Raw genomic sequence first — 23,617 nt, 5'->3', positions numbered from 1 at the left:
ACATGCATATTTTTAAGTCACTGAGACTGAAGACCAAGAGTAGAAGCTCTTTTTAATGTAAGTAAGTACAATGGAACTCAAACTTCAAAAAACAAAACAGATTTTGTATGGTTTACTGAACTGGGAAATCCAAGAGAATGGACATCAGAATAGATTCAGGTATGTAATGGACATATGATATAATAAAGATTCTTTCTCCTTTCTTCTTCCCTTTCTTTCTTGATCCCCCATTCTTTCTTTTTCTCCACCCCGATCTCTCTTTCCACTCTCCACTTTCTTTGCAATTCCTTAGACCATGGTTATGGTAATAATGGATATTGTGAGATGTTGGATCCAGGATATATGTTCTAGGTAAAGCTCAAAGGGTTTGCTACTGAATTAAATGTGTGATATGAGAAAAAGGGAGGAATCAAGGATGGTGCCAGGGATTTTGGCTTAAATAATGGTGTTAATGGTGATGCCATTGACTGAGTTTAAGAAAATATGGGGAAATTCTGATAGAGTTTGTGGGAGTTGATTGATCAAACAATATTTTGGACGCATTAAATTAGAGATGTCTATTTGACCTCTGAGTGGAGAGAGCAAAAATCAAATATAGGAGTGGGGAACTTAGGATAAAGGTTAATACTGGGGAGGTAAATTTGGGAGAGTCCAGTGTATGGGTAATATTTAAAATATTTGGGCTGGATAGGGTCAATTAGAAAGGAAACATACCTGAGGATTGAGGGATGTCTGTCACATGAAGATCAGAAAATGAGAAGGAACAGGAGAAATAAGATCAAGAGAGCTATTATACATCATGATGACTAGACTTCATAAAAATATATCCTTGAAAATTGCTATTAGAGTAGATTTTAAGTGCTCGTACCACAAAAAATAAGTATGTGGGGTAATGCATATGTTAATTAGCTTGATTTAGCCATTCTACGATTTATACATATATCAAAACACCACATTATATACCATAAATGTATACAATTTTTATTTGTAAATTTAAAAATGAATTTAAAAAAAAGAATGAATTGGCAATGAAAAGTTTAAGTGTTCACAGAGTTAGGAAGAGCATAAAATATATAATCATTCTGGAAATTGAGTGAAGACAGTATTCAAGAAGGAGACAGTGATCAACTGTGTCAAAATACTGTTAAAAGATTGAGTAAAATGAGGCCCGAGAATTTACCACAGGACTCGGCATTGTGGAGGTAATCGGAGCTCTTGATGAGAGTGGTATGCAAGGAATAAATACCTCACTGGAGAACATTCTGGAGAAATTGGGAGCAGAAAAATCAGGCAATTGCTAGAGGGAATATAGGATTAAGGCTGATACTTTTTCTGATGAAATTTTAAGATGTTTGCATACTAGTGAAAATAATAGGGAGAGGACAAAAGGCACATTAGAGAGAGTTTCAAATTGCTGCAGCAAAAACAATGTCCTTTGGTAGTTGACTGAAAAATGTATTAAAGGCCAAGTGATAGAAATAAAAGTAAATACCACCTTGGCCTCTATAAGGGAAACAACACCAGAGATAAGCAGAAAATCTTTAGACTGAGAGAGAAAAGAGAGATTATCTATGAATGGAGGACATATACATTGAAAATAAACCTCATTATTTTGGAAAAGACAGTTTGGGGGATAATGGACAGACTGCAAGTGGATTTTTTGAATACTCCAAGCTATCTCTCTTTATTGAATGGAAACATAGTTTTTTTGTTTTTGTTTTTCTTTTTTTTTTTTTTTTTGAGACAGTGTCTCTCTCTGTTGCCCAGGCTGGAGTGCAGTGGCGCAATCTCGGCTCACTGCAAGCTCTGCCTCCTGGGTTCACACCATTTTCCTGCCTCAGCCTCCTGAGTAGCTGGGACTACAGGTGCCCACCATCACACCCGGCTAATTGTTTTTTGTATTTTTAGTACAGATGGGGTTTCACCCTGTTAGCCAGGATGGTTTCGATCTCTTGACCTTGTGATCCGCCCACCTCAGCCTCCCAAAGTGCTGGGATTACAGGCATGAGCCACTGCGCCCAGCCGGAAACATAGTTTTAATATTAACCAGAATGTTAAACTCTCTGCTCGAAGAGAAGAGCCATCCCTTCCCCAAAGCCTTTAGATTTAAGACCTCATGGGAGAAGGTGTGGCTGTGGCCCAGTGGGTGGAAAAACATTTGCTGAGGAGATGCAGGTCTGGGCTAGGAGGAGAAAACCACCTGCTGGGATCCTGAAAGTTTGAAAGGAAGTCTCCCTCTGTGATGTAAGTGAAACTTGTGGAAAGCTGCCCACAGGGATGCTGGTGAAACTTGCTGGAGGGTGTCTGCCTCTGAGTTAGCCTCACACCATAGATTGACAAGGTTGCTGACTGCTGGCAGCCACACCATGGGAGCTATGAGAAAAAGCACTGGAATCAGGAAGAAAGCCTCTTCCTCTTACAGTGCTTCTTGGCACCCATGATAATATGCTGGTTGTCAAAGGAGAAATGTTATAATATCCTGTTACATATCCCAAAGGAGGGCAAAAAAGGCAGATTTGGAGCTGAGGAGATAAATTGACAACTGGCCAGAAGCACAACTCATATTATCTGCTTTATAGGTCAAATTGTCATTTTCAACAAATGCTTCCTCTCACCTAGACAAAACTTCTACCATGGAATTATTCTCTACTGCAAAGGAGATTAGCCCCTTTCTCTTAAGGTTACTGCTAAGAGGTTCAAATGTTACTTATGGCAGTTTGCGGGGGGAAAAACCAGAATACATATTCACCTTAGGAAGTAGACCATTCTAGGAAAAAAAAAATGAAGTTTTAGTTATAGAGAAGGGAGGTAGGGCCAAGTAAGTTTTGAATAAATTAGTTTCAGACAGAATTCCAGAAGATATGCCCAATTCCCCATTAAATTGTCTTGGAATCCTCATGAAAAATAAATTGCCCATAAATGTCTGGGTTTATTTCTGAACTCCTAATTCTTTTCCCTTGATCTCTGTTTATCCTTATGCTAGAGCAATGCAGTCTTTATTACTGTAGTTTTGTAGTAAGTCGTAAAATCTCGAAGTGTGAGTCTACCAAATTTGTTCTTCTTTTTCAAGATTGTTTGATTCTTCTTGATACATTTCCATGTTAATTTTATGATCAATTTGTTAATTTCTACAAAAAAGGAAGCTGGGATTTTGATAGGGATTATGTTCCATCTGTAGAATATTTTCAGGGTGTATTGCATCTTAACAATATTAGTCTCTCAATCCATGAACATGGGTTGTCCTTTTATTTATTAAGAACTTTAATTTTTTTCAATAATGTTTTGTGGTTTCATTGTATAGGTCTTACACTTCTTTTGTTAAATTTATTCTTAAGTCTTTTATTCCATTTCATGCAATTGTAAATGGAATTGTCTCTTAATTTCAATTTTGTATTAAATACAATTAAATACAATTGATTTTTAAAATACATATGATTACTGTTTTGTTATAAGGGATACAAATCAGGAAAAAACACATGGAGAGACACATGGGGAGAGGCCTGGGAGGGTCCTGGGTGCGGAGCTTCCATGCCCTCTCCCTGTGGAATTGGGATGCATCGCCCTCCTGGCGTATCCTATATACATTTGACTTTTGTGTATTGATCTTGTATCCTGCAACCTAGCTGGATACAAGAACTCATTGACTAGCTTTAATATTTTTTGATGAATTATTTAAGATTTTCTGTATACAAGATCATGCCATTTGTACAGTATGTTTTAGAATATTTTGGATGATATGTGCTTACAATAAACACTGTAAAATTTGGTTGAGTGAATCAATTTTAGCATTAGCGGAGTAAACAGTTTTGTTTTTTCATGTTTTTCATACAGGATAAATCGGCCAGCAAAGAAAAATCCAAGACACCAGTAAGATTTCTACCACAGCTGTCTATGGTAATTTACCAATATACCATCATACTTTATTCCTTTATTATAATGTTTGTTTACTACTTTTCAAGCTTGAAAGTAAGTTACTGAATTTCTGATTTTAAATTTTATACAATTTTAAATTCCATTTGATTCTTTTCTGATGGAGGAATTCTATGAGGTACATAGCTTAGGAAGAATAATATCAATAAAATAACTATAGGCTGTAATTTTCAGGTATGTACAGGATGGTTGGGTACAGGTTAGATTTTACAGAATAAAATTTGCTGTCTAGGTATGTTGAGTTTAATGCTGTTGAGTTAAACTATTATAACTTCTACAGAAGTTGAGTTTAAGTGGAGTTTCAATTCAAATATTATTTGTTTTGAAACATTTTAAGAGCTCAGCATGAACTGTGTAATGGAATTTGGACTGCTTTATGCAGAGTTGATTCCTAATGTTTTGAAATAAAAAAAACTTGGATGAAAATTTTAAGTGTATGATCTTGGACATTTCAAGTACATGTTTAAGTTGTGTACCTACTCATATTAATAATACCAAGATTACCAAAAGTTCTACAAAATAGAATCAAAGCATTTTTTTTAGTTCTGCAAACATTTATCTTGTTTCTAGTTTATAAGTACCTGAAATGAAATAGACATTTTCTCTTTTAAAAAATTTGACAAATTCTAAAATTGAAAAAAAAGGTATTAGCTTTTTTGACATGTTAAATTTAAATTTACTTGCTGAATAAATATTCAGTGGCTGAGCTGAATAACCTCTTCTAGTCAGCAAGGCATGTAATTGTCTAAAATGCTTTTGTTGGCTGATTTAAAACCTTATATTGTGCTCATATTTGACTGGCTCTTGTATTTTTCCTTCCGTATCCTTTGAGTTTTATGTCTTTTAAAAGAAATTAGATTTTTAAGAGGTATTTAAACACATTGATTTATTTAAAAATTTTTATTTGAATATTAAAGTTTGTTCCTGGCTATAAGTTCTCCAGCAGTAATTAAGACGTAGAGTGATTTTCATTATGGACCTTTGGGCTTCTAGAGGTGAACTCTGTAGTTGAAATTGGCACTGGTGGCTCTCAGGCCCTGTGAGCTGGTGACCTGATTCTTACCCTTTCTGTACACCTCATTCATATCCCTCCCACGAGTCTTAAATCTTTTGTGGAACAAGATTAGAGTTGAACAATGAAAGGGCAGATGGAAAGATGAAAGAGCACTGACTTACGTGTTTTCCTAGCCTATTTTCCTGTGCACGAGGTATCTGAAACAAGGACTTGGGTGCAGGTAGTGTATTTGAGAAGCGATAATAAGAGATTGAGGAGAGTAAAAGTAGGAAGAAGGAAAGGCCATACAACCATGGGCTATCAAGTTGATTAGCACAGTAGGTAACTGGTGTGTCCTGCCATGACCTTTGAGCTTATAGAATGCTTCCTGGAACTGATCACCTGAGGACGGTCAAGGAATAGCATTTATCTGTCATCTTTCATCCTGTATTGGTGAAAGATTGTTCCTGGGGATGTTGACTCCCATCCTCTTCTGGCTGCTCATGTGTGTGAGCAGAGTGGGCTCTTCCTAGAGTCCCATACTGCAGCATTAGAGGATTCCCACTGCAGAAAGGAAAAAACATTTCTTTTTTCTTTTTATCTTTTTTTTTTTTCAGACGGAGTGCAGTGGCACAATCTTGGCTCACTGCAACCTCCACCTCCTGGGTTCAAGCAATTCTCCTGTCTCAGCTTCCTGAGTAGCTGGGATTACAGGCATATGCCACCACGCCCGCCTAATTTTTGTATTTTTAGTAGAGATATGGTTTCACCATGTTGGCCAGGCTGGTCTCGAACCCCTGACCTCAGGTAATCCACCCGCCTCTGCCTCCCAAAGTGCTGGGATTACAGGCGTGAACCACTGCGCCCGGCCACAAAAGATATTCTATTGATGTGAGAAGCTAGCACAGAACTGTTTACTGCGGCCATGTCTGGAATCCAAGGTGAGGCCAGCAGGATGTGAGGCATCATTTGCCAGATGATTTTTCTGACATATGTGTGGCTGCTTGTCTTGGTTAGCTAGAGAAGCACTATTTGTAAAATATTCTATGAGATACATATTCTGCACTGCAATGTAAGAAGGAAACATTAAGGTCCTCACCACCCTTCTTCACCTAGAGTGATGGTGAGACTTGGAGAAATAGCTCAGAAAGAATGGACGATGCAGAGATCTTAAAAAGTCAGGGTGGTAGCAGTGATGGGGTTGTTGTATAGGAGGCTTGGGTTACATAGGGTGTTTTGGATATTTGTAGTGACTCCAGGACAATAGATGTCATTCGAATTACCTCTGTCCCTGATTTGAAAATTCCAGGGCACTTGGACTAGACATCCCAGAGCTGTTCCTCTCTGTCATCTATAACTGCATTCTTCTCAGGCCTTTGCCACACCCTCATTCTCCCCAAAGGGAAGGCTTCAACTCTGAGAACACCTATTGCACCTGTTAGCTTGAAAATGTTGTACTCATATTTCCCTTCCCATTGTGTAGCCCAATGGGAATTGTAGAAACAAGAACCATTTGGGTTACAGCATTGTATATGTGTGAAACATTCCCTTAATCTGGTGCTTGTATTTCAGAAAGTACTGTCTGAAGCTCATTGCACTCTTTTCTTTTCTTTTCCTTTCCTTTCTTTTCTTATCTTTAGTTATCCATTTTTTAGGGCATGGTTAACCATTTTGTAATTTTTTTTGAGATAGGGTCTTGCTGTGTTGTCCAGGCTGGAGTGCAGTGGTGTGAGCATGGCTCACTATAGCCTCTACCTCCTGGGCTTATGTGAGCCTCACCAGTAGCTGGGACCACAGGCATGGGTCACCACGCCCAGCTAATTTTTGTATTTTTGGTAGAGACAGGCTTTCACCATGTTGCCCAGGCTGGTCTTGAACTCCTGGGCTCAAGTGATCCTCCTGCCTTGGCTTTCCAAAAGTGCTGGGATTATAGCTGTGAGCCATTGTGCCCAGCCTCACCATTTTATAATTTTTTAAGATAAAGCTAAAATGACTTTAAAGTCAGTTTTCCCATTGAATTAGTTCCTTCTCATGCTGCTATGAAGAAATACCCGAAACTGGGTAATTTATGAAGAAAAGAGCTTTAGTTGATTCACAGTTCCACATGGCTGGGGAGGCCTCAGGAAACTTACAAACATGGTGGAAAGGGAAGCAACTTTCTTCGTCACATGGTGGCGGGAGACAAGAGGGAGAAGAATGAGGGCCAAGTGAAGGGGAAGCCCCTTATACAACCATCAGCTCTTGTGAGAACTCACTATCACAAGACTAGCATGGGGGAAACTGCCCCCATGATTCAATGACCTCCCACCAGGTCCCTCCCATGACACATAGGGATTATGGAAACTATAATTCAAGATGAGATTTGGGTTGGGACACAGCCAAACCATGTCACTCATCTCTATAAGACTGATTTAGTAGGTGGAGGTGGGGTGGGGTGAGGGGTTAGGAGAACAGTTTAGGTAGGTGTACACATAATTCATGTATCAGAATATATTTTATTTATTTAAAGACAGGGTGTCTCTCTCTTGCCCAGGCTGGAGTGCAGTAGTGCAGTTTTGGCTCACTGCAACCTCCACCTCCTGTGCTCAAGCAATCTTCCCGAGTAACCGGGACCACAGGCATGCCACCACCATACCCAGGTTATTTTTGTGTATCTTTTTTGGTAGAGATGGAGTTTCACCATGTTGCCCAGGCTGGTCTTGAACTCCTGAGCTCAAGCACTCTGCTCCCCTTTGCCTCCCAAAGTGCTAGGATTACAGGCATGAGCCATCACACCCAGCCAAAAATAATTTAAACAATAAAGAATGCTATGCATCTTCAAAGGAAATTATTTACAGTTGGAGTTAAGAAATGAAATGTAAACTTTTTCGATATTGGTCTTAAAGAAAGAGCTAGATTTTAACAGGGAGATATTTTGGAACCTATTGGTGGCTCTGATAGGGTAATTAATACTATCTGACAAAGAGACTTAACCCAACAAAGATTAGGCCTTGCTCACGTGAAGTCTGATGAGGGTCAGGTAGCGCTGCATCTTATAGCTATGCCAGTGGGAACACATGGGCTCCATGGGTGTGAGATAGTGATGGAGGAAGCACACCAGCTCTTAACTCCCTGTCCCTCCAGCTCTTAACTGCCTGTCCCTCTAGCACTTAACTGTGTTTCCTGTTGTGCTCACATTTCACTGGCCACACAAATCATATGGCTACAAAGAAACTAAGAGAGGCTGGAAAATAGTTTGGAGTATGTTGAGGAAGGCTTTGGACACCAAGAAGAGTTGTGCCTACTTCAACAGGGGGCTTTAAAATGTTTCTGAACGGGGGAGCAGTATGATCAGAGCAGTGCCTTTGAGAGGTAGAGGTGACCTTTTGTTACCAGCATTTTCGGTAAATCCAGGCCCATGTCTCCTGTTGCCTGTATTATTCTTAAAAAGCTGCTAAACTAGCCTCACTGCTGACTCTAGTCCCCTGCTTCTCATGTATCTTGTTCGTATCATCAGAACCATTTATGAAATAGCTTTTGTATGTCTCTACATCATAAACAGGATAGCATTATAATTTATCATCTAAACTAAGATGCCATTGAGAGCGAAAGTTCTACTAGTTATGCTTGGGCAAACTGAGACTAAAGGTGTAAACTGGGACTGTCTTCAGCAAACTGAGACTAAAGGTCACCCTAAAAGGAGACTGCAATGGCTCTGTATTGCCAGCCTGGCCAGTCAAGCCCTGAAACCCATGTCTTCCATAATATAACAGAACCCACTTGTCTAGCTCTAGTTCGTTCTTCCCCTACCTTTTATTCAGGTTCCTACTCAAACATAACCCCTGCAGAGAGGCTCTTACTACTGCATCTAACCTAGCACTTTTCCACTCCTTCCCTCTCTGTTCTTTCACACTGTTTTATTATTCTTCATTGTACATACTAGTTTCTGAGATTATGTTATAGATCTGTTCTGAAATAACTGTCTGTACCTCCTCTAGAATGTGTACTCCATAAGCGGAGGGACTTAGTCCTTTCCACTACTATAGACTAGGTATCTTAGTCTATAGTCCTATGACTTAGTCTATGAGCCCAGCACATGGTAGGAGCTGGTGAACCATTGTTGAATTAGGGAATGGATTACCTTCCCCATCCACTCCAACATAGCCTCAAAGCCTGCCATTGACATTTAGACTCCAATTCTTGATGCGCCCTCTGACTTCAGTAAGCTCTTTGCTGTCCTTCTCTGTGGAGATCCAGGTATGCTTTAAGGCTTAGCTTCCACCCTTTTTCTTTTTGAAACATTCTTAGAATACTCTGTTCCACATCCTCTCCTAGATGGAAGCACACGGTGTTTAATATTAACTGGACTGTGTGCTTTGTGAAGGCAGAGACTACATGATTTCTTATCTACGTAATAGGCACAAAAGTGGTACAACAGTATGTACCCCACAGCGTATAGAATATTAAAGGAGTTAATTCATGTAAGCTTCTTAGAACAATGTGGAACACATATGGTAATCAACATAAAATATGCTCTAATCAATATATAAACATTGATAATTTACATTCTTTGTGTTTTGTACTAAGTCTTCAACATCTAGTACATATTTTACACTTAAACATATCTCACTTCAGAGGAGCTGCATTTCAAGTGTTTGGTAGCTACAGGGGGCTAGTGCATACTGTTTTGGACAGCACAGCCCTGAAGAATAGGGGAATAGCAGATATAAGGAGCAGCCACTCCCTCTAGGTCTGAGAGAGAGTGCTCAAGGAACAAACTTGGAAGAGCCATCCCTTCCCCAGAGCCTTAGAGTCAGACCTCATGGGAGATGTGGCTGTGGCCCACTGGATGACAAAGACATTTGCTGAAGAGCTGCAGGTCTGGGCTGGGAGGTGAAAACCACCTACTGGGATCCTGAAAGTTTTAAAGGAAGTCTCTGTCTGTGGTGTAAGTGAGACTTGTGGAAAGTTGCTGTCAACTTGCAATATCAGCATACAAGTAAAAAGGTTTTATTTGAGAATAATATACAAGAAGTGAGATTGCAATCCAGGACTTACGTACAGACTAGGGTGGCCTCCAGTATGTCTGGAGAACAAGTTAAATGATTAGGGTTTAATTGGGGAAAGAGGAGGTTATACAAGTTGTTCTGAAAGAAAGTTTATTGGCACTGGCAGTGTCTTACAAGAGCTGGCGAGTTTTGATTGGTGAGTGTCAGTAGTTCCTAGGTAGAACTTGTGATTTTTTTTTCTTGAGACAGAGTGTTGCTCTGTCGCCCAGGCTGGAGTGCGGTGGTGCGATCTCAGCTCACTGCAACCTCCGCCTCCTGGGTTCACGCCATTCTCCTGCCTCAGTCTCCCGAGTAGCTGGGACTACAGGCACCCAACACCACGCCCGGCTAATTTTTTGTATTTTTAGTAGAGATGGGGTTTCACCATGTTAGCCAGGATGGTCTCGATCTCCTGACCTTGTGATCTGCCCGCCTCAGCCTCCCAGAGTGCTGGGATTACAGGCATGAGCCACCGCACCAGGCCGGTTTTGCATACTTTTTAAAGCTTTCTGATAAGTATTGCTGGATATAATTTTCCTTTATTTTCTTGCTCTAAAGAAAACAATCCTGAGACAAATCTGAGAATTTAAAAAGCAGTAAAGTGTATCTTTGAATATGTTGGATAATATATACTTTTTAAATAGTCTTTCTGTAAGATTTGGTTCAGTGAATCAATTTTAGCACTAACAGAGTAAACACTTTTTTCCCCTGATATTTTTCACACAGGAGAAATTAGCCAGCAAAGAAAAGTCCAAGGCACCAGCAAGAGCTTTACCACAGCTGTCTATGGTAACTTATCCAAATATATTCTCATTGAATTTTTGTGCTTCAAAAAATGTTTATTAGTTTTCTAACTTGAAAATAAGTAAGCGAATTCCTGCTCCATTTGATTCTTTTCTGATGGAGAAATTCTATGAGGTGTGCATATTAGGACAAATAACTATCTTAGTAAAGTAACCATAAGCTATAATTACCTGTATATGTAGAATATTTCAGTATTCTGAATGAATGACTTGCCAAGATTGGTTAGCAAAAGGAGTGTTAGCGTTGGAGTAAATAAAAAAGGGCTTGGGGTAAAGCTTTGCCTCTAATGGCTCTGTGCCCTTTGGGGAGTCACTTATCTCTTGAGCCTCAGTTTCTGAGTTTGAAAATGAGCTGAGTTGATTTGATGATCTTCAAGGAGATGGCTCTTCCAGCAGAAAAATGCCATGCTACAAAATATTTCTTAGATTTTGGAATTTTTTTTTCATTATTTTGACTATAAAGTGTCATTGTCTTGTGGAAGAGGCAGTTAATAGACATTTTCAGTTGATAAAGCCCTGTACAAGTTAGATTTTAGTGTAATAAAATTTATTGTCTAGTAATTATGTGGAGTTTAATGCCACCAAGTTACAATCTTGTGACTCCTGAAAGTTAAATTTAAGGGGAAAGTCAATGCAAATATTATTATTTTTAAAAAAATTGATAAAATATACATAACATAAAATTTACCATTTTAACCATTTTTAAGTATTCAGTGGCATTCATTACATTCACATTGTTGTATAATTATTACTACCACTCATCTCCAGAACTCTTTTCATCCAACTAAACAGCAACCCTGTCCGTCAAACAATGACTCCCCATTTTCCCCTCCCCCACCTCCTGGCAAACCACCATTCTACTTCTTGTCTCTATGTATTTGACTACTCTAGGTATTTCATATTGGTGGAATCATACAATATTTGTCCTTTTATGCCTGGCTTATTTCACTTAACATAATGTCTTCAAGGTTCATCCAAAGCATTATTTGCTTTGAAAGATATTTTAAAAGCTGAGAACAAACTATAGAATTGAATTTGTGTTGCTTTGTACAGAGAAGATTCCTGATAATTTGAAATGAAGGACAGTTTCACTTAGGAAACTTGAACTAACATTGTTAGATTAATTATATTGAACATTTAAAAATACAAATTTTAATTGAAAATATACTTTTATTGATAATGGCAAATTATTGTAAAATGCCTGCAGAATCGAGCCATAGCATGTTTTCTCTAGTTCTGCAAAATCCCTCTTAATTTTCTAGTGTAAAAGATAAAAAACTGAAATGGAATAGATATTTTTTAGTTTGTTGTGGATTGTTAGTTTACAGATGTAGAAATATAAACTTAATTTAAATTTTCTTATTGAATATCTATGGCTGAGATGCATAATAATTCTTGCTTGTGGGCGAAGCATATAGTTATCCAAAATGCTTTTATTGACTGATGTAAACCTGGTTTTGTATTCGTATTTGGCTGTGTCTTGCAATTTTTCCTCAGCATTCTTTGAGTCTTATGTGTTTTAAGGGAAATCGTATTTTCAACAGATATTTAGAAAATGAGCTATGGATTTTTTTAAAAAACTACTTTTATTTGAATACAGTATTAAGGTTTGCACCTGGATAGAAGTTCTCCAGCAGTAATTATGACCTGGAGTGATTTTCATTACAGACTTCAGGCTTCTAGAGGTGATCCCTGTAGTTGAAATCAAGGATGACCTGGCACTGTTGGCTCCCAGCCTCTGTGAGCTGGTGACCTGATTCTCACCCTTTCTGTACAACTCCTTGTAGCACTTCTATGAGTTTTAAAACTTTCATGGAGCAAGACGAGAGTTGAGAAATGGGAAGGGCGGGTGGAAAATGGAAGAGCACTGTCTTGGATGTTTTCTTATCCTATTTTCCTGTGTAAGAGGTACCTAAAATAAGGACTTGTGTACAGGTAGTTTATTAGGGAAGTGGAAGTAAGAGATTAGGGAGAGTAAAACTAGGCAGGAGAAGCCGGTACAGACATGGACTTTCAAGTTGGTTTGGATTTGAAAGGGAGAGACAGACTAAATTTGCTAAAAATATATAGATTTTACTTTAAAATCCGACTGTCTGGGTTTATTGAAGAACCATAGGCTTCAGCAACAGTAGGTTTGTGTTCTAGTATTGCAGTAATTGGCTTGAGCTAATTAGTCATTGCATTTTTAGAAGATAAAGGTGCTCTCTCCTCTGCCACAGTCCCCACCACACACTGTTGTTTCCCAACATGGAGCCTGAGTGCCAGGAACCTATCATCATTAGCCTTCTCCCTTTTTATGATGCCTGCCAAAATTGTGTATGTATAATAATTTGTCACCCCTGCCTTAAACAATGGAATACATTTGTGAGTTGTCAGAGCAATCTAGGGTGGTTTACAGCCATGAGAACAGGAAGACCTTTTGGAGCTGGAATGCAGAGGAGACCAGCAGAGAGCACTTCTCATTAAAATAGAAGGTTTAAAGACACTTGACAATATCTGGGGATGAGGGGTAGACTCTCTAGAATGAAGACCCTGGTTTTGGGTAACAGGCATTCACATCCAACCAGCAGCAGGACTTTTGTTAATGTCCCCCAAATGGTGCACACCATGACCATTCACAGTCTTGAATAAGATCTGCTGTTGAGTATTTTCTATGCAGATGTTCTGATCTGTTTGAGAAAATGTCTGTGTTTATAAACACTCGTGCATTTCATGGAAAAAGGTTTTTTCTGATATTGTTTGTTAATGCTATTTAAATTTTGTATTTTAGGTGAGTACAAAGCCCCACTGGCAGCAGGCAGCTCCATCATTCCATTTGAGTGTAAAGCAGGATGATGAGAGTCCAGAACCATTTAGTGTTAAAAATGAACAGTCCTATGGTAAGAACTTCAATATTCTAAATTAGATTTAAGGATAATTTCTGGAGAGAGACCAGACAATATTTAGTTAATAGTGTAATAGAAGTACAAAACCTGAATGACATTAATGTCAAGTAGAAAAAAATTTTCCCAAACATCTTCCCTCAGAAAATAATTGATTCTAGTTCTTAGTTATTTTAGGCTGTTGTAAATGCTATAAGAGCTGATATTTTAGGAATTGGGATGTTGATACTAAAACGTTTATTTATTGTGATCAGAATTTGCCTCTACATCAAAGAATGAGATTTTTCTAAGAGGGATTTTAATAAATTATATTTCTTTTTTTAATTTTTTGTGGATTTTAATAAATTGTGAACATGACTTCCAAATTAGTCATTTTAATGTTTTTGTTATTTTGACTCATTAAATGTAGTGTTTATCAGATTGATTACAGTTAATATTAACTTTTTGTCATGGTTCTTTAAAATTTCTCAAATAGTTTTGTATCCTGTTTTTATCATAATTTTAATCTTCACTTTTAGAGAATTATATGTAAATAGAAAATTTTATTAGTATATTAATCAAAATATAAATCAGTGGAATATTCTTGAAATAGATGTTTCTAGTTATGATGATACAAAAGAGGAGTAGTTTAACCTCCTGACAGTAAAAAAAAAAAAAAATTATACTTAGGATTACTTGATAATGTAATTTTTTCTTAAAAGGTGATTTAGCATCTTATTTTAAGCATGTGAAATGCTTTAGCTTACCTTTTGGATGAATAATTGTGCTTTTTTTTTTTTTTTTAATTTAAGCTGAATACATGGAACGTTTTGGAAAAAAGGGCAAATTACCCCACCAAGTTGATGATAGTTATGCTGGACCATCTACTTCCAAATCAAAGGGCAAATCTCCACATAAAGAACGAGAAAACTTTAGAAGTACTCTTGTTAATGTCATTATGTAAGTTGCATAGGCTAACCATTATGTGTTACCCACGTTAGAGCCCCTGGGAACGTTTAATCTAAGAATATTAGAATTCTGTGCGTCTCTAAGGGTGCCTCAAAGGCTTGTTGGAATGAGGTCAGAGTATAAATAAAGAATGAAAGAGATTGAGTTTAACCCTGTTAAGTGTGTTCCACTTTTAAATATCATGAGTTGTAAAGGTAGCAATGTTAATACTTAATGTTGGCTGAATTTCTGGGAGTTCTTATTATAGCCATGGTAGCCAGTGGAGGATTCTAGCAGGTTTTTTTTCCCCAATCTCATCTGCTCAGGTGATCGGGGTGACTTTTCCGGCATTGTGATTCTCCTTGTATAGAAAAGGAATTGGGGTGAAATGGTCAGCAGTGTGTGCAGGGCCTGGTCTTAGCTGGGTCTCGCTGTTTCAGGACAGTTCATGAAGAGCAAGGCAGATGCAAGTCACCAGCTCCTCTTTGCCTTGTTTCCACACTGCTTTGTGCTAGTTGCTTAGTATTCTTTTTAGTTTCGTTATGATTCTCAGGATGTACACCATTTGTGGGACAAATGGGGTTTCATGACCCATTGTGGTAAGTAACTCACCCACAGGACCCTGTTATACTGTCCCATGTGGGACTTTACTGGCTAGATGGTCATCTTGAAGGGAGGACAGTGGGTACTGAGTGCTTACAAGGCTAAAGAGGAGTGTATCGGAGTCCCATGCAGCTGGGTTGAGCGTATGTGCTTCTTCGAGTGGTTTTGAGTTTGCTTTTGCCAGGTGCCACTAGGATGCTACCAGCTTTCCCCACTTATATTGTTTTCTTGACTTAAGCACTCTCAGATCAAACAAGCAGTATGATCAACACCCAAATCAATGGAGGGTAGACCTCTGGTTACAAATTTTTAGAAGAATTTTTTTTTTTCTACGTAGAGCCCTGGCCAAGAAAGATAAGCTTTCTTGACACAACTTCCTGTGCCTGTTATTTTTAGTCTTCCCTTATTTGAGGGTAGGGCAGATCTTGTTTCAGCTTTATACAGGATTTCAGTTGGAATTCCCCATTTCGCTCAGGCCTATGGCATCATCTTCTTCCCTATATGGGCATGAAAATCCAAGGCCCTGCCCCCATAAGGGCAGCCATAGCCTTAGGATGGCCATGCCTGGCTACTTAATTTATTTTCCTCCTGATTTTTCTGTTTCTTTCTTGTAAGCTCAGGTATACATTTAAAAGGAGCTTTGTGATATACTATCCAGTATTTATACAATTGTACTGGGAGGTTTTTGTTTGTTTGTTTCTGTGTTGTAAGAAACAGAAGTCTATTTTAACCATCTTTTGTCATTTTTCTGTTTTGCCTTTTATAAACAGGATATAGATGGACTTACTGAAATTCAATCTTAGAGTTCTATGCTTTAATAGCTTGTTTAATCCCATTTGTATTTATTGGTATTTCTCATATATGTGGACTTCTACCAATATATTTTATGTTTTCTGTTTATTATATGTTGCTTTTGCTTATTTTTTTCTCTTTTTCTGCTTTCTATTGAATTTTCTCTATTCTTCCTTTATTTTTATTGGTTTAAAAGCTATGAAATATATTTCTATTCTTTTAATGGTTACCCTAACATTTAAAACTACGTATTTAATTTATATTTCTTAAGGTTGAAAATTCATTTTTTTCTATCTTCTTTCTGAATAACACACAAAGACCTTAACATGATTTAATTTAGCTCTGAGCTTTCCTTTATATTTTCTATGTGATTATTGTTTAATATTTCAGTTCCACCAAGTCCTTAAGTACCCCTATTCTCTCTCTTTCTCTTTTTTTTTTAAGTTAACACTTAGATTTACTAACATGTTTTCAAAATGTTTAGAAAGTTGCTTTTGCATTCCACTCCTCATTTCTGGGTTCATTTTCTTTTTTGCTGAAGTTTGTCTTAGTCGTTTGCTCTTTCTTTCTGCCTTTCTTTCTTCCTTTCTCTCTCTCTCTCTCTCTCCTTCCTTCCTTCCCTCCCTTCCTCCCTCTTTTCTTCTTTTCTCTTTTTTTTCTTTTCTTTCTCCTCCCTCCTTCCCTTCCCTTCCCTTCTTCTTTTTCTTCCCTCCCTCTCCTTCTTCTTCTCCTTCTCCTCCTCCTCCTTTCTCCTCCTCCTCCTCCTCCTTCTCCTTCTCCTTTTCTTCTCTCCCTCTCCCTCCCCTCTCTTTTTTGAGACAGAATCTCACCCTCTTGCCCAGGCTGGAGTGCAGTGGCATGATCATGGCTCACTCCAGACTTAGACACCCTGGGCTCAGATGTTTCTCCCACCTCAGCCTCCTGACTAAGGCGCGTGCCACCACATCTGACTCATTTTTTGTATTATTATTATTATTTTTTGTAGAGATGGGGTTGCACCATGTTGCCCAGGCTGGTGTCAAACTCCTGGGTTCAAGTGATCCCCTACCTCGACCTCTCAGAGTGCTGGGATTATAGGTGTGAGCCACTGTGTCTGGCCAGTAGTTCTTTCAATGAGAATAAAGAGTAGTAAACTCTAGATATTCATGTCTGTAAAGGTCTCAATTTCATCCTTTTTCTTGAATTAGTGGTTAAGTTGGCTGTAGAATTAAAGAATAATAGCAGTTTTTCCCCTGTACATCTGGGAAATTATAGATTGAAAAATATTAATGATTACCTTTTTAAAAAATTATTATTTCAGTAGTTTTTGGGGAAACAGATGGTGTTTGGTTACATGGGTAAATTCGTTAATGGTGATTTCTGAGATTTTGGTGCACCCATCATCTAAACGGTGTACGCTGTACCCAATGTGTAGTCTTTTATCCCTCACCCCCCTGCACCCCTTCCCCCTTGAGTCTCCAGAGTCCATTATATCATTCTTATACCTTTGCGTCCTCATAGCTTAGCTCCCACATGAGTGAGAACATTTGATGTTTGGATTTCCATTCCTGAGTTACTTAACTTAGAATAATGGTCACCAACTCCATCCACGTTGCTGCGAATGCTGTTATTTTATTCCTTTTTAGTAGTATTCCATGGTGTGGAATATATATATACTTTATATATATAATGTATATATATAAAGTGTATATATATATACTTTATACTTTATATCTATAAATATATATAAAGTATATATATACACTTTATATATAAAGTGTATATATATACTTTATATACACTTTATATATATACTTTATGTATACTTTATATATATATACATATATGTATATATGTATACACACACATATATATATATATATATATATAAACATTTTTTTATCCACTCATTGATTGATGAGCATTTAGGCTGGTTCCATATTTTTACAATTGTGAATTTTGCTGCTATAAATGTGTGTGCAAGTGTCTTTTTTATATAATGACTTCTTTTCCTCTGGGTAGATACTGAGTAATGGGATTGCTTCATCGAATGATAGTTCTATCTTTAGTTCTTTAAGGAATCTCCATACTGTTTTCTATAGTAGTTGTAGTAGTTTACATTCCCACTAGCAGTGTAAAAGTGTTCCCTTTTCAACACATCCATGCCAACATCTATTATTTTTTGATTTTTAAATTATGGCCATTCTTGCAGGAGTAAAATGGTATTGCATTGTGGTTTTGATTTGCATTTCCCCGATAATTAGGGATGTTGAGTATTTTTTCATATGCTTGTTTGCCATTTGCATATCTTCTTTTGAAAATTGTCTATTCATGTCCTTAGCCCACTTTTGATGGGATTTTTTTCTTCCTGATTTTTTGAGTTCCTTATAGATTCTGGATATTAGTCCTCTGTCAGATGCATAGTTTGCAAATTTATTCTCCCACTCTGGGTTGTCTGTTTTCTCTGCTGATTACTTCTTTTGCTGTGCAGGAGCTTTTTAGTTTAATTAGGTCCCATCTATTTATCTTTGTTTCTGTTGCATGTACTTTTGGATTCTTGGTCATGAACTCTTTCCCTAAGCTAATATCCAGAAGCTTTTCTGATGTAATCTTCTAGAATTTTTATGGTTTCAGATCTTAGATTTAAGTCTTTGACCCATCTTGAGTTGATTTTTGTATAAGGTGAGAGATAACCATTATGTTTTGGCATACATTGTTGACGAGAACCCTATGTGACTTTATTTGTCATTATTTTGTTGGTAATCTGTCTTGGTTCTCTCTAACCTTTTTTGGGGGGAACATTTTATTTTCCAAACCTCACAGATAGGCTTTTTTTTTTCCTTTTTTTTTTTTTCTTCTTTTTTTTTTTCTTTTATTATTATTATTATTATTATCATTATTATACTTTAGGTTTTATGGTACATGTGCGCAATGTGCAGGTAAGTTACATATGTATACATGTGCCATGCTGGTGCGCTGCACCCACCAACTTGTCATCTAGCATTAGGTATATCTCCCAATGCTATCCCTCCCCCCTCCCCCCACCCCACAACAGTCCCCGAAGTGTGATGTTCCCCTTCCTGTGTCCATGTGTTCTCATTGTTCAATTCCCACCTATGAGTGAGAATATGCGGTGTTTGGTTTTTTGTTCTTGCTATAGTTTACTGAGAATGATGATTTCCAGTTTCATCCATGTCCCTACAAAGGACGTGAACTCATCATTTTTTATGGCTGCATAGTATTCCATGGTGTATAAAAAAAGCTTTATTGAGAGATAATTCACATGCGACTAAATTAATCTATGTTAAATGTAAAATTTAGTGAGTTTTAGCAGATTTTTGTTGTTGCACAACCTTCACCAAAATCCAGTTGTAGAATACTTTTGTCATTCACAAAAGTTTCCACTTGCCCATTTCAATTAATCCTGTTGCCCACTGGTTGCCCCAAGCAATCGCTAGTCTTCGTTGTATCTCTATACTTTTACCTTTTCTAAAATTTCATATAACTGCAATCATATATTTCTGAGGTTTATTCGTGGCATTTATTGTATTTGGGTTTTGACTATTATGAATGATGCTGATGTGAACATTTGCATGCACGTCTTCTTGTGAACATACATTTTCATTTTTCCTGGGAAGATAGCTGAGTGTAGAATGGAGAGTTGTATAGTAGGTGTATGTTCAACTTTTTAAGACATGCTAAATTGTTTTCCAAGCTGCTGTACATTTTCTGTTCCTACAAACAACAAACGAAGAAGTTTCTAGTTTCTCCACGTTGCCCACATTTTGTTTTTATTTTATTTTGTTTTGACACTGTAGCCATTCTAGTAGATGTGTTTTATCTTATTATGGCTTTAAGTTGATTTCCCTAATGACTAATATTGGGTATCATTTTTTGTGCTTGTTTGGCATTCATGTATCTTCTTTGATGAGGTGCCTTTTTAAATATTTGGCCTTTTTTATTGCGTAGTTTGCTGCTGCTGTATGCGTTGGAAGAGTTCTTTATATATTTCCTTTACAAGTCCGTTTCAGATATCTTTTGCAAATATTATCTCCCAGTTTGTTCGTTATCTTTTCACACTATTGATACATAATAATTTTATATATTTATGGGATACATGTAATATTTCAATATATGTATACAATCAAATCAGGGTAATTGGGATATCTGTCCCCTCAAATATTTATTATTTCTTTGTGCAGATAACTCTTTGATATACTTATTTTCTTTATTTCGAATATATACCCAGCAATAGGATTTCTGGATCATATAGTATTCTGTAATTACTTTTGCAACAACCTAATAATCCTATGTTTAGTTTTTAAAGGAACTTCCATACTGTTTTCTATATTGGCTGTACTAATTTACATTCCCACCAACAATGTGTGTGTGAATTCTCTTTCTCTACATCCTTGCCCACATCTGTTATTTTTTGTCTTTTTGATAATAGCCATTTTATCTGGGGTAAAATAATATCTCATTGTGGTTTTGCTTTGCATTTCCCTGATGATTAGAGATGTTGAGCAAGTTTTCACACATCTGTTGGCCATATGTACGCCTTCTTTGGAGAAATATCTATTCAGATCATATGCCCATTTTTAATCAAATTATTATTATTTGTTGTTGAGTTGTTTGAGTTCCTTATATATTCTGGTTATTAATCCCTTATCCCTTGTCTATGGATAGTTTGCAAATATTTTCTCCCATTCTGTGGGTTGTCTCTTCATTCTGTTGATTGTTTCTTTTGCTATGCAAATATTTTTAGCTTGATATAATCTTGTTTTTCTTTTGTTGCTTATGCTTTTGAGGTCTTACCCCAAAAAATCTTTGCCCAGACCAATCTCCTGACGCATTTTTCCAATGTTTTCTTCTAGTACTTTCATAGTTTCAGGTCTTAGATTTAAGTCTTTAATCCATTTTCATTTTATTTTTGTAGATGGTGAGAGATAGGGATCTAGTTTTATTCTTCTGCATAGGGATACCTAGTTTCCCCAGCACCATTTATTGGAGAGGCTGTCCTTTCCCCAATGTATGTTCTTGGCACCTTTGTCAAAAATGAGTTGAATATAAATGCATGGATTTATTTATGCTTTCTCTATTCTTTTCCATAGGTCTAAGTGTCTGTTTTTATGTCAGCATTATGCTGTTTTGGTTACTATGGCTTTGTACTGTATTTTGAAGTCTGGTAGTGTGATTCCTCCATTTTTGGTCTTTTTGTTGTTGTTGTTGTTAAGGATTAGGGTTATTTGGGGTCTTTTGTGGTTCCATATAAATTTTAGGATTTTTTTTCTATGTCTGTGAAGAGTGTCATTTGTATTTTGATAGGGAGTGTATTGAATGTATAGATTGCTTTGGGCAGTATGGACATTTTAATAATTTTTCCAATCCATGGTTGCTTTGCATTTTTTAAGGGATTTTCTTCAATTTATTTTTTTCAGTGTTTTGTATTTTTCATTGTAGAGATCTTTCACTTTTTGATTAAATTTCTTCCTAGGTAATTAGTTTCTTAGCTGTTATAAATTGGATTGCTTTCTTTTTCTGAATGTTTGCTATTGGTATATTGAAATGCTACTGAGTTTTGTATGTTGATTTTGTATCTTGCAACTTTGCTGAATTCATTTATCAGTTCTAACAATTTTTGGGTGGAGTCCTCTTTTTTCTTTCTAAATATAAGATCATGTCATTTGCAGACAAGAACAATTTGACTTCTACCTTTCCAATTAGGATGCCCTTTCTTTATCTTGCATAATTGCTCCGGCTAAGACTTCTAAGTACAATGTTGAATGAAAGTGGTGAAAGTAGCAACCTTCTCTTGTTCCAGATCTTAGAGAAAACTATTTTAATTTATCCCCATTTAGTATGATGAAAGCTGTGGATTCGTCATATATGGCCTTTATTGTTTTGTGGTATGTTCCTTCTGTACCAAGGTTGTGGAGAGTTTTTTCACAAGGGCATGTTGAATTTTATCAAATGCTTTTTCCACATCTATTAAGATGATTGTATGGTTTCTCTTTCTTTGGTTGATGTGGTGTATCACATATATTGATTTATGAATGTTGAACCATCCTTGCATTCCTAGAATAATCCCTCTTGATTGTGGATTGTGGTATATTATCTTTTTGATGTATTGTTGGATTTGGTTTTAGTATTTTGGTGAGGATTTTTGTGTCTGTGTTCATCAGGAATATTGACCTGTAGTTTTCTCCTTTTGTTGTATCCTTATCTGGTTTTGGTATCAAGGTAATGCTTACCTTGTAGAATGTGTTAGGAAAAATTCCTTTCTCTTCAAGTTTTTGGAATAGTTTGAGAAGAATTGGTGTTAGTACTTTAAAATTTTCATAGAATTCAGCAGTAAAGTTATCCAGTGTTGGGCTTTTCTTTTTGGGGAGACTTTTTATTACTGATTAAATCTCATTACTCATTATTTGTCTGTGCAAATAATTTTATTACTGATTCAATCTCATTACTCATTATTTGTCTATTTCTTCTCTGGTTCAATATTGGTAGGTTATATGTGTCTAGGGATGTGTCTATTTTTTCTAGGTTTTTGAATTTATTGTTGTGTAGTTGTTGATCATAATAGTCTCTAATGATTTTTTCTTAGTCTAGTTAGTGGTTTGTCAATTTTATTTATCTTTTTAAAAAACTAAATTTTAAAAACTTTTTTTGTCTCTTTTTTTTTTATTTTTTGAGGCAGAGTCTCACTCTTTTGAGTACAGTGATGTAACCTAGGCTCACTCCAACCTCCACCTCCTGGGTTCAAGTGCTTCTCATGCCTCAACCTCCTAAGTAGCTGAGATAACAGGCACACACCACCACCCCCAGCTAATTTTTTCTATTTTTAGCAAAGACAGGGTTTTGCCACGTTGGCCAGGCTAGTCTCTAACTCCCGGCCTCAAGTGATCCAGCTGCCTTGGCTTCCCAAAGTGCTGGGATTACAGGTGTGAACCACTGCACCTGGATTTTGGTCCCTTTTATTTAGTTCTACTCTGGTCTTTATTATTTCTTCTACTAATTTTGGATTTGATTTGTTCTTGCTTTTCTATTTCCTTAAGGTATGTTTTTATGTTGTTTACTTGAAATCTATTTTTTATGGGTTTCTTACTATAAACTTCCCTTTTAGCACTGCTTTTGCTGTATTCCATAGGTTTTAGTATACTATGTTTTCATTTTTATTTGTTTCAAGAAATTTTTTATTTCCATCTTAATTTTTTCATTGATCCAGTGGTTCTTCATGAGCTTGGTATTTAATGTCCCTGTATTTTTACTGTTTTCAAAGTACCTCTTGCTATTGGTTTCTAGTTTTACTTCATTGTGTCTGATTTGATTTTTTTACATTTGCTGAGACTTGTTTTGTGGCCTAACATGTGGTCTAACCTGGAGTATGTTCCATGCACTGATGAGAAGAATGCATATTTTGTAGCTATTGAAAGGAACATTTTGTAAATGTCTATTAGGTCCATTTGGTCTACAGTGCAGTTTAGGTTCAGTGTTTCTTTGTTGATTTACTGTCTAGATGATCTGTCCAATGCTGAAAGTGGGGAATTAAAGTCCCTTTCTATTATTGTATTGGGGTCTATGTCTCTCCTTAACTTTAATAATATTTTCTTTATATAGCTGAATGCTCCAGTATTGAGTGGGTATATATTTATAATTAGATCTACTTGGTGAATTGATCCC

The 23,617-nt window shown here is 36.8% G+C and overlaps 1 protein-coding gene across 2 annotated transcripts in view; it reads left to right on the top strand.

The window, feature by feature from the left end:
• The window catches only part of DNAH7 (dynein axonemal heavy chain 7), a 349,153-nt gene that overhangs the window by 6,876 nt on the left and 318,660 nt on the right, over positions 1-23,617 (top strand). For both annotated transcript variants that reach the window (XM_054477799.2, XM_054477800.2), the window contains exons 2-5: positions 3,832-3,894; positions 10,678-10,740; positions 13,525-13,633; positions 14,428-14,575. In XM_054477799.2, the coding sequence (XP_054333774.1) occupies positions 3,832-3,894; positions 10,678-10,740; positions 13,525-13,633; positions 14,428-14,575 (383 nt within the window). The remainder of the gene's footprint in view (positions 1-3,831; positions 3,895-10,677; positions 10,741-13,524; positions 13,634-14,427; positions 14,576-23,617) is intronic.

The sequence above is a fragment of the Pongo pygmaeus genome, chromosome 11, assembly GCF_028885625.2.
Source record: "Pongo pygmaeus isolate AG05252 chromosome 11, NHGRI_mPonPyg2-v2.0_pri, whole genome shotgun sequence".
Lineage (NCBI taxonomy): Eukaryota > Metazoa > Chordata > Mammalia > Primates > Hominidae > Pongo > Pongo pygmaeus.
This window is presented reverse-complemented; position numbering and strand designations above follow the sequence as displayed.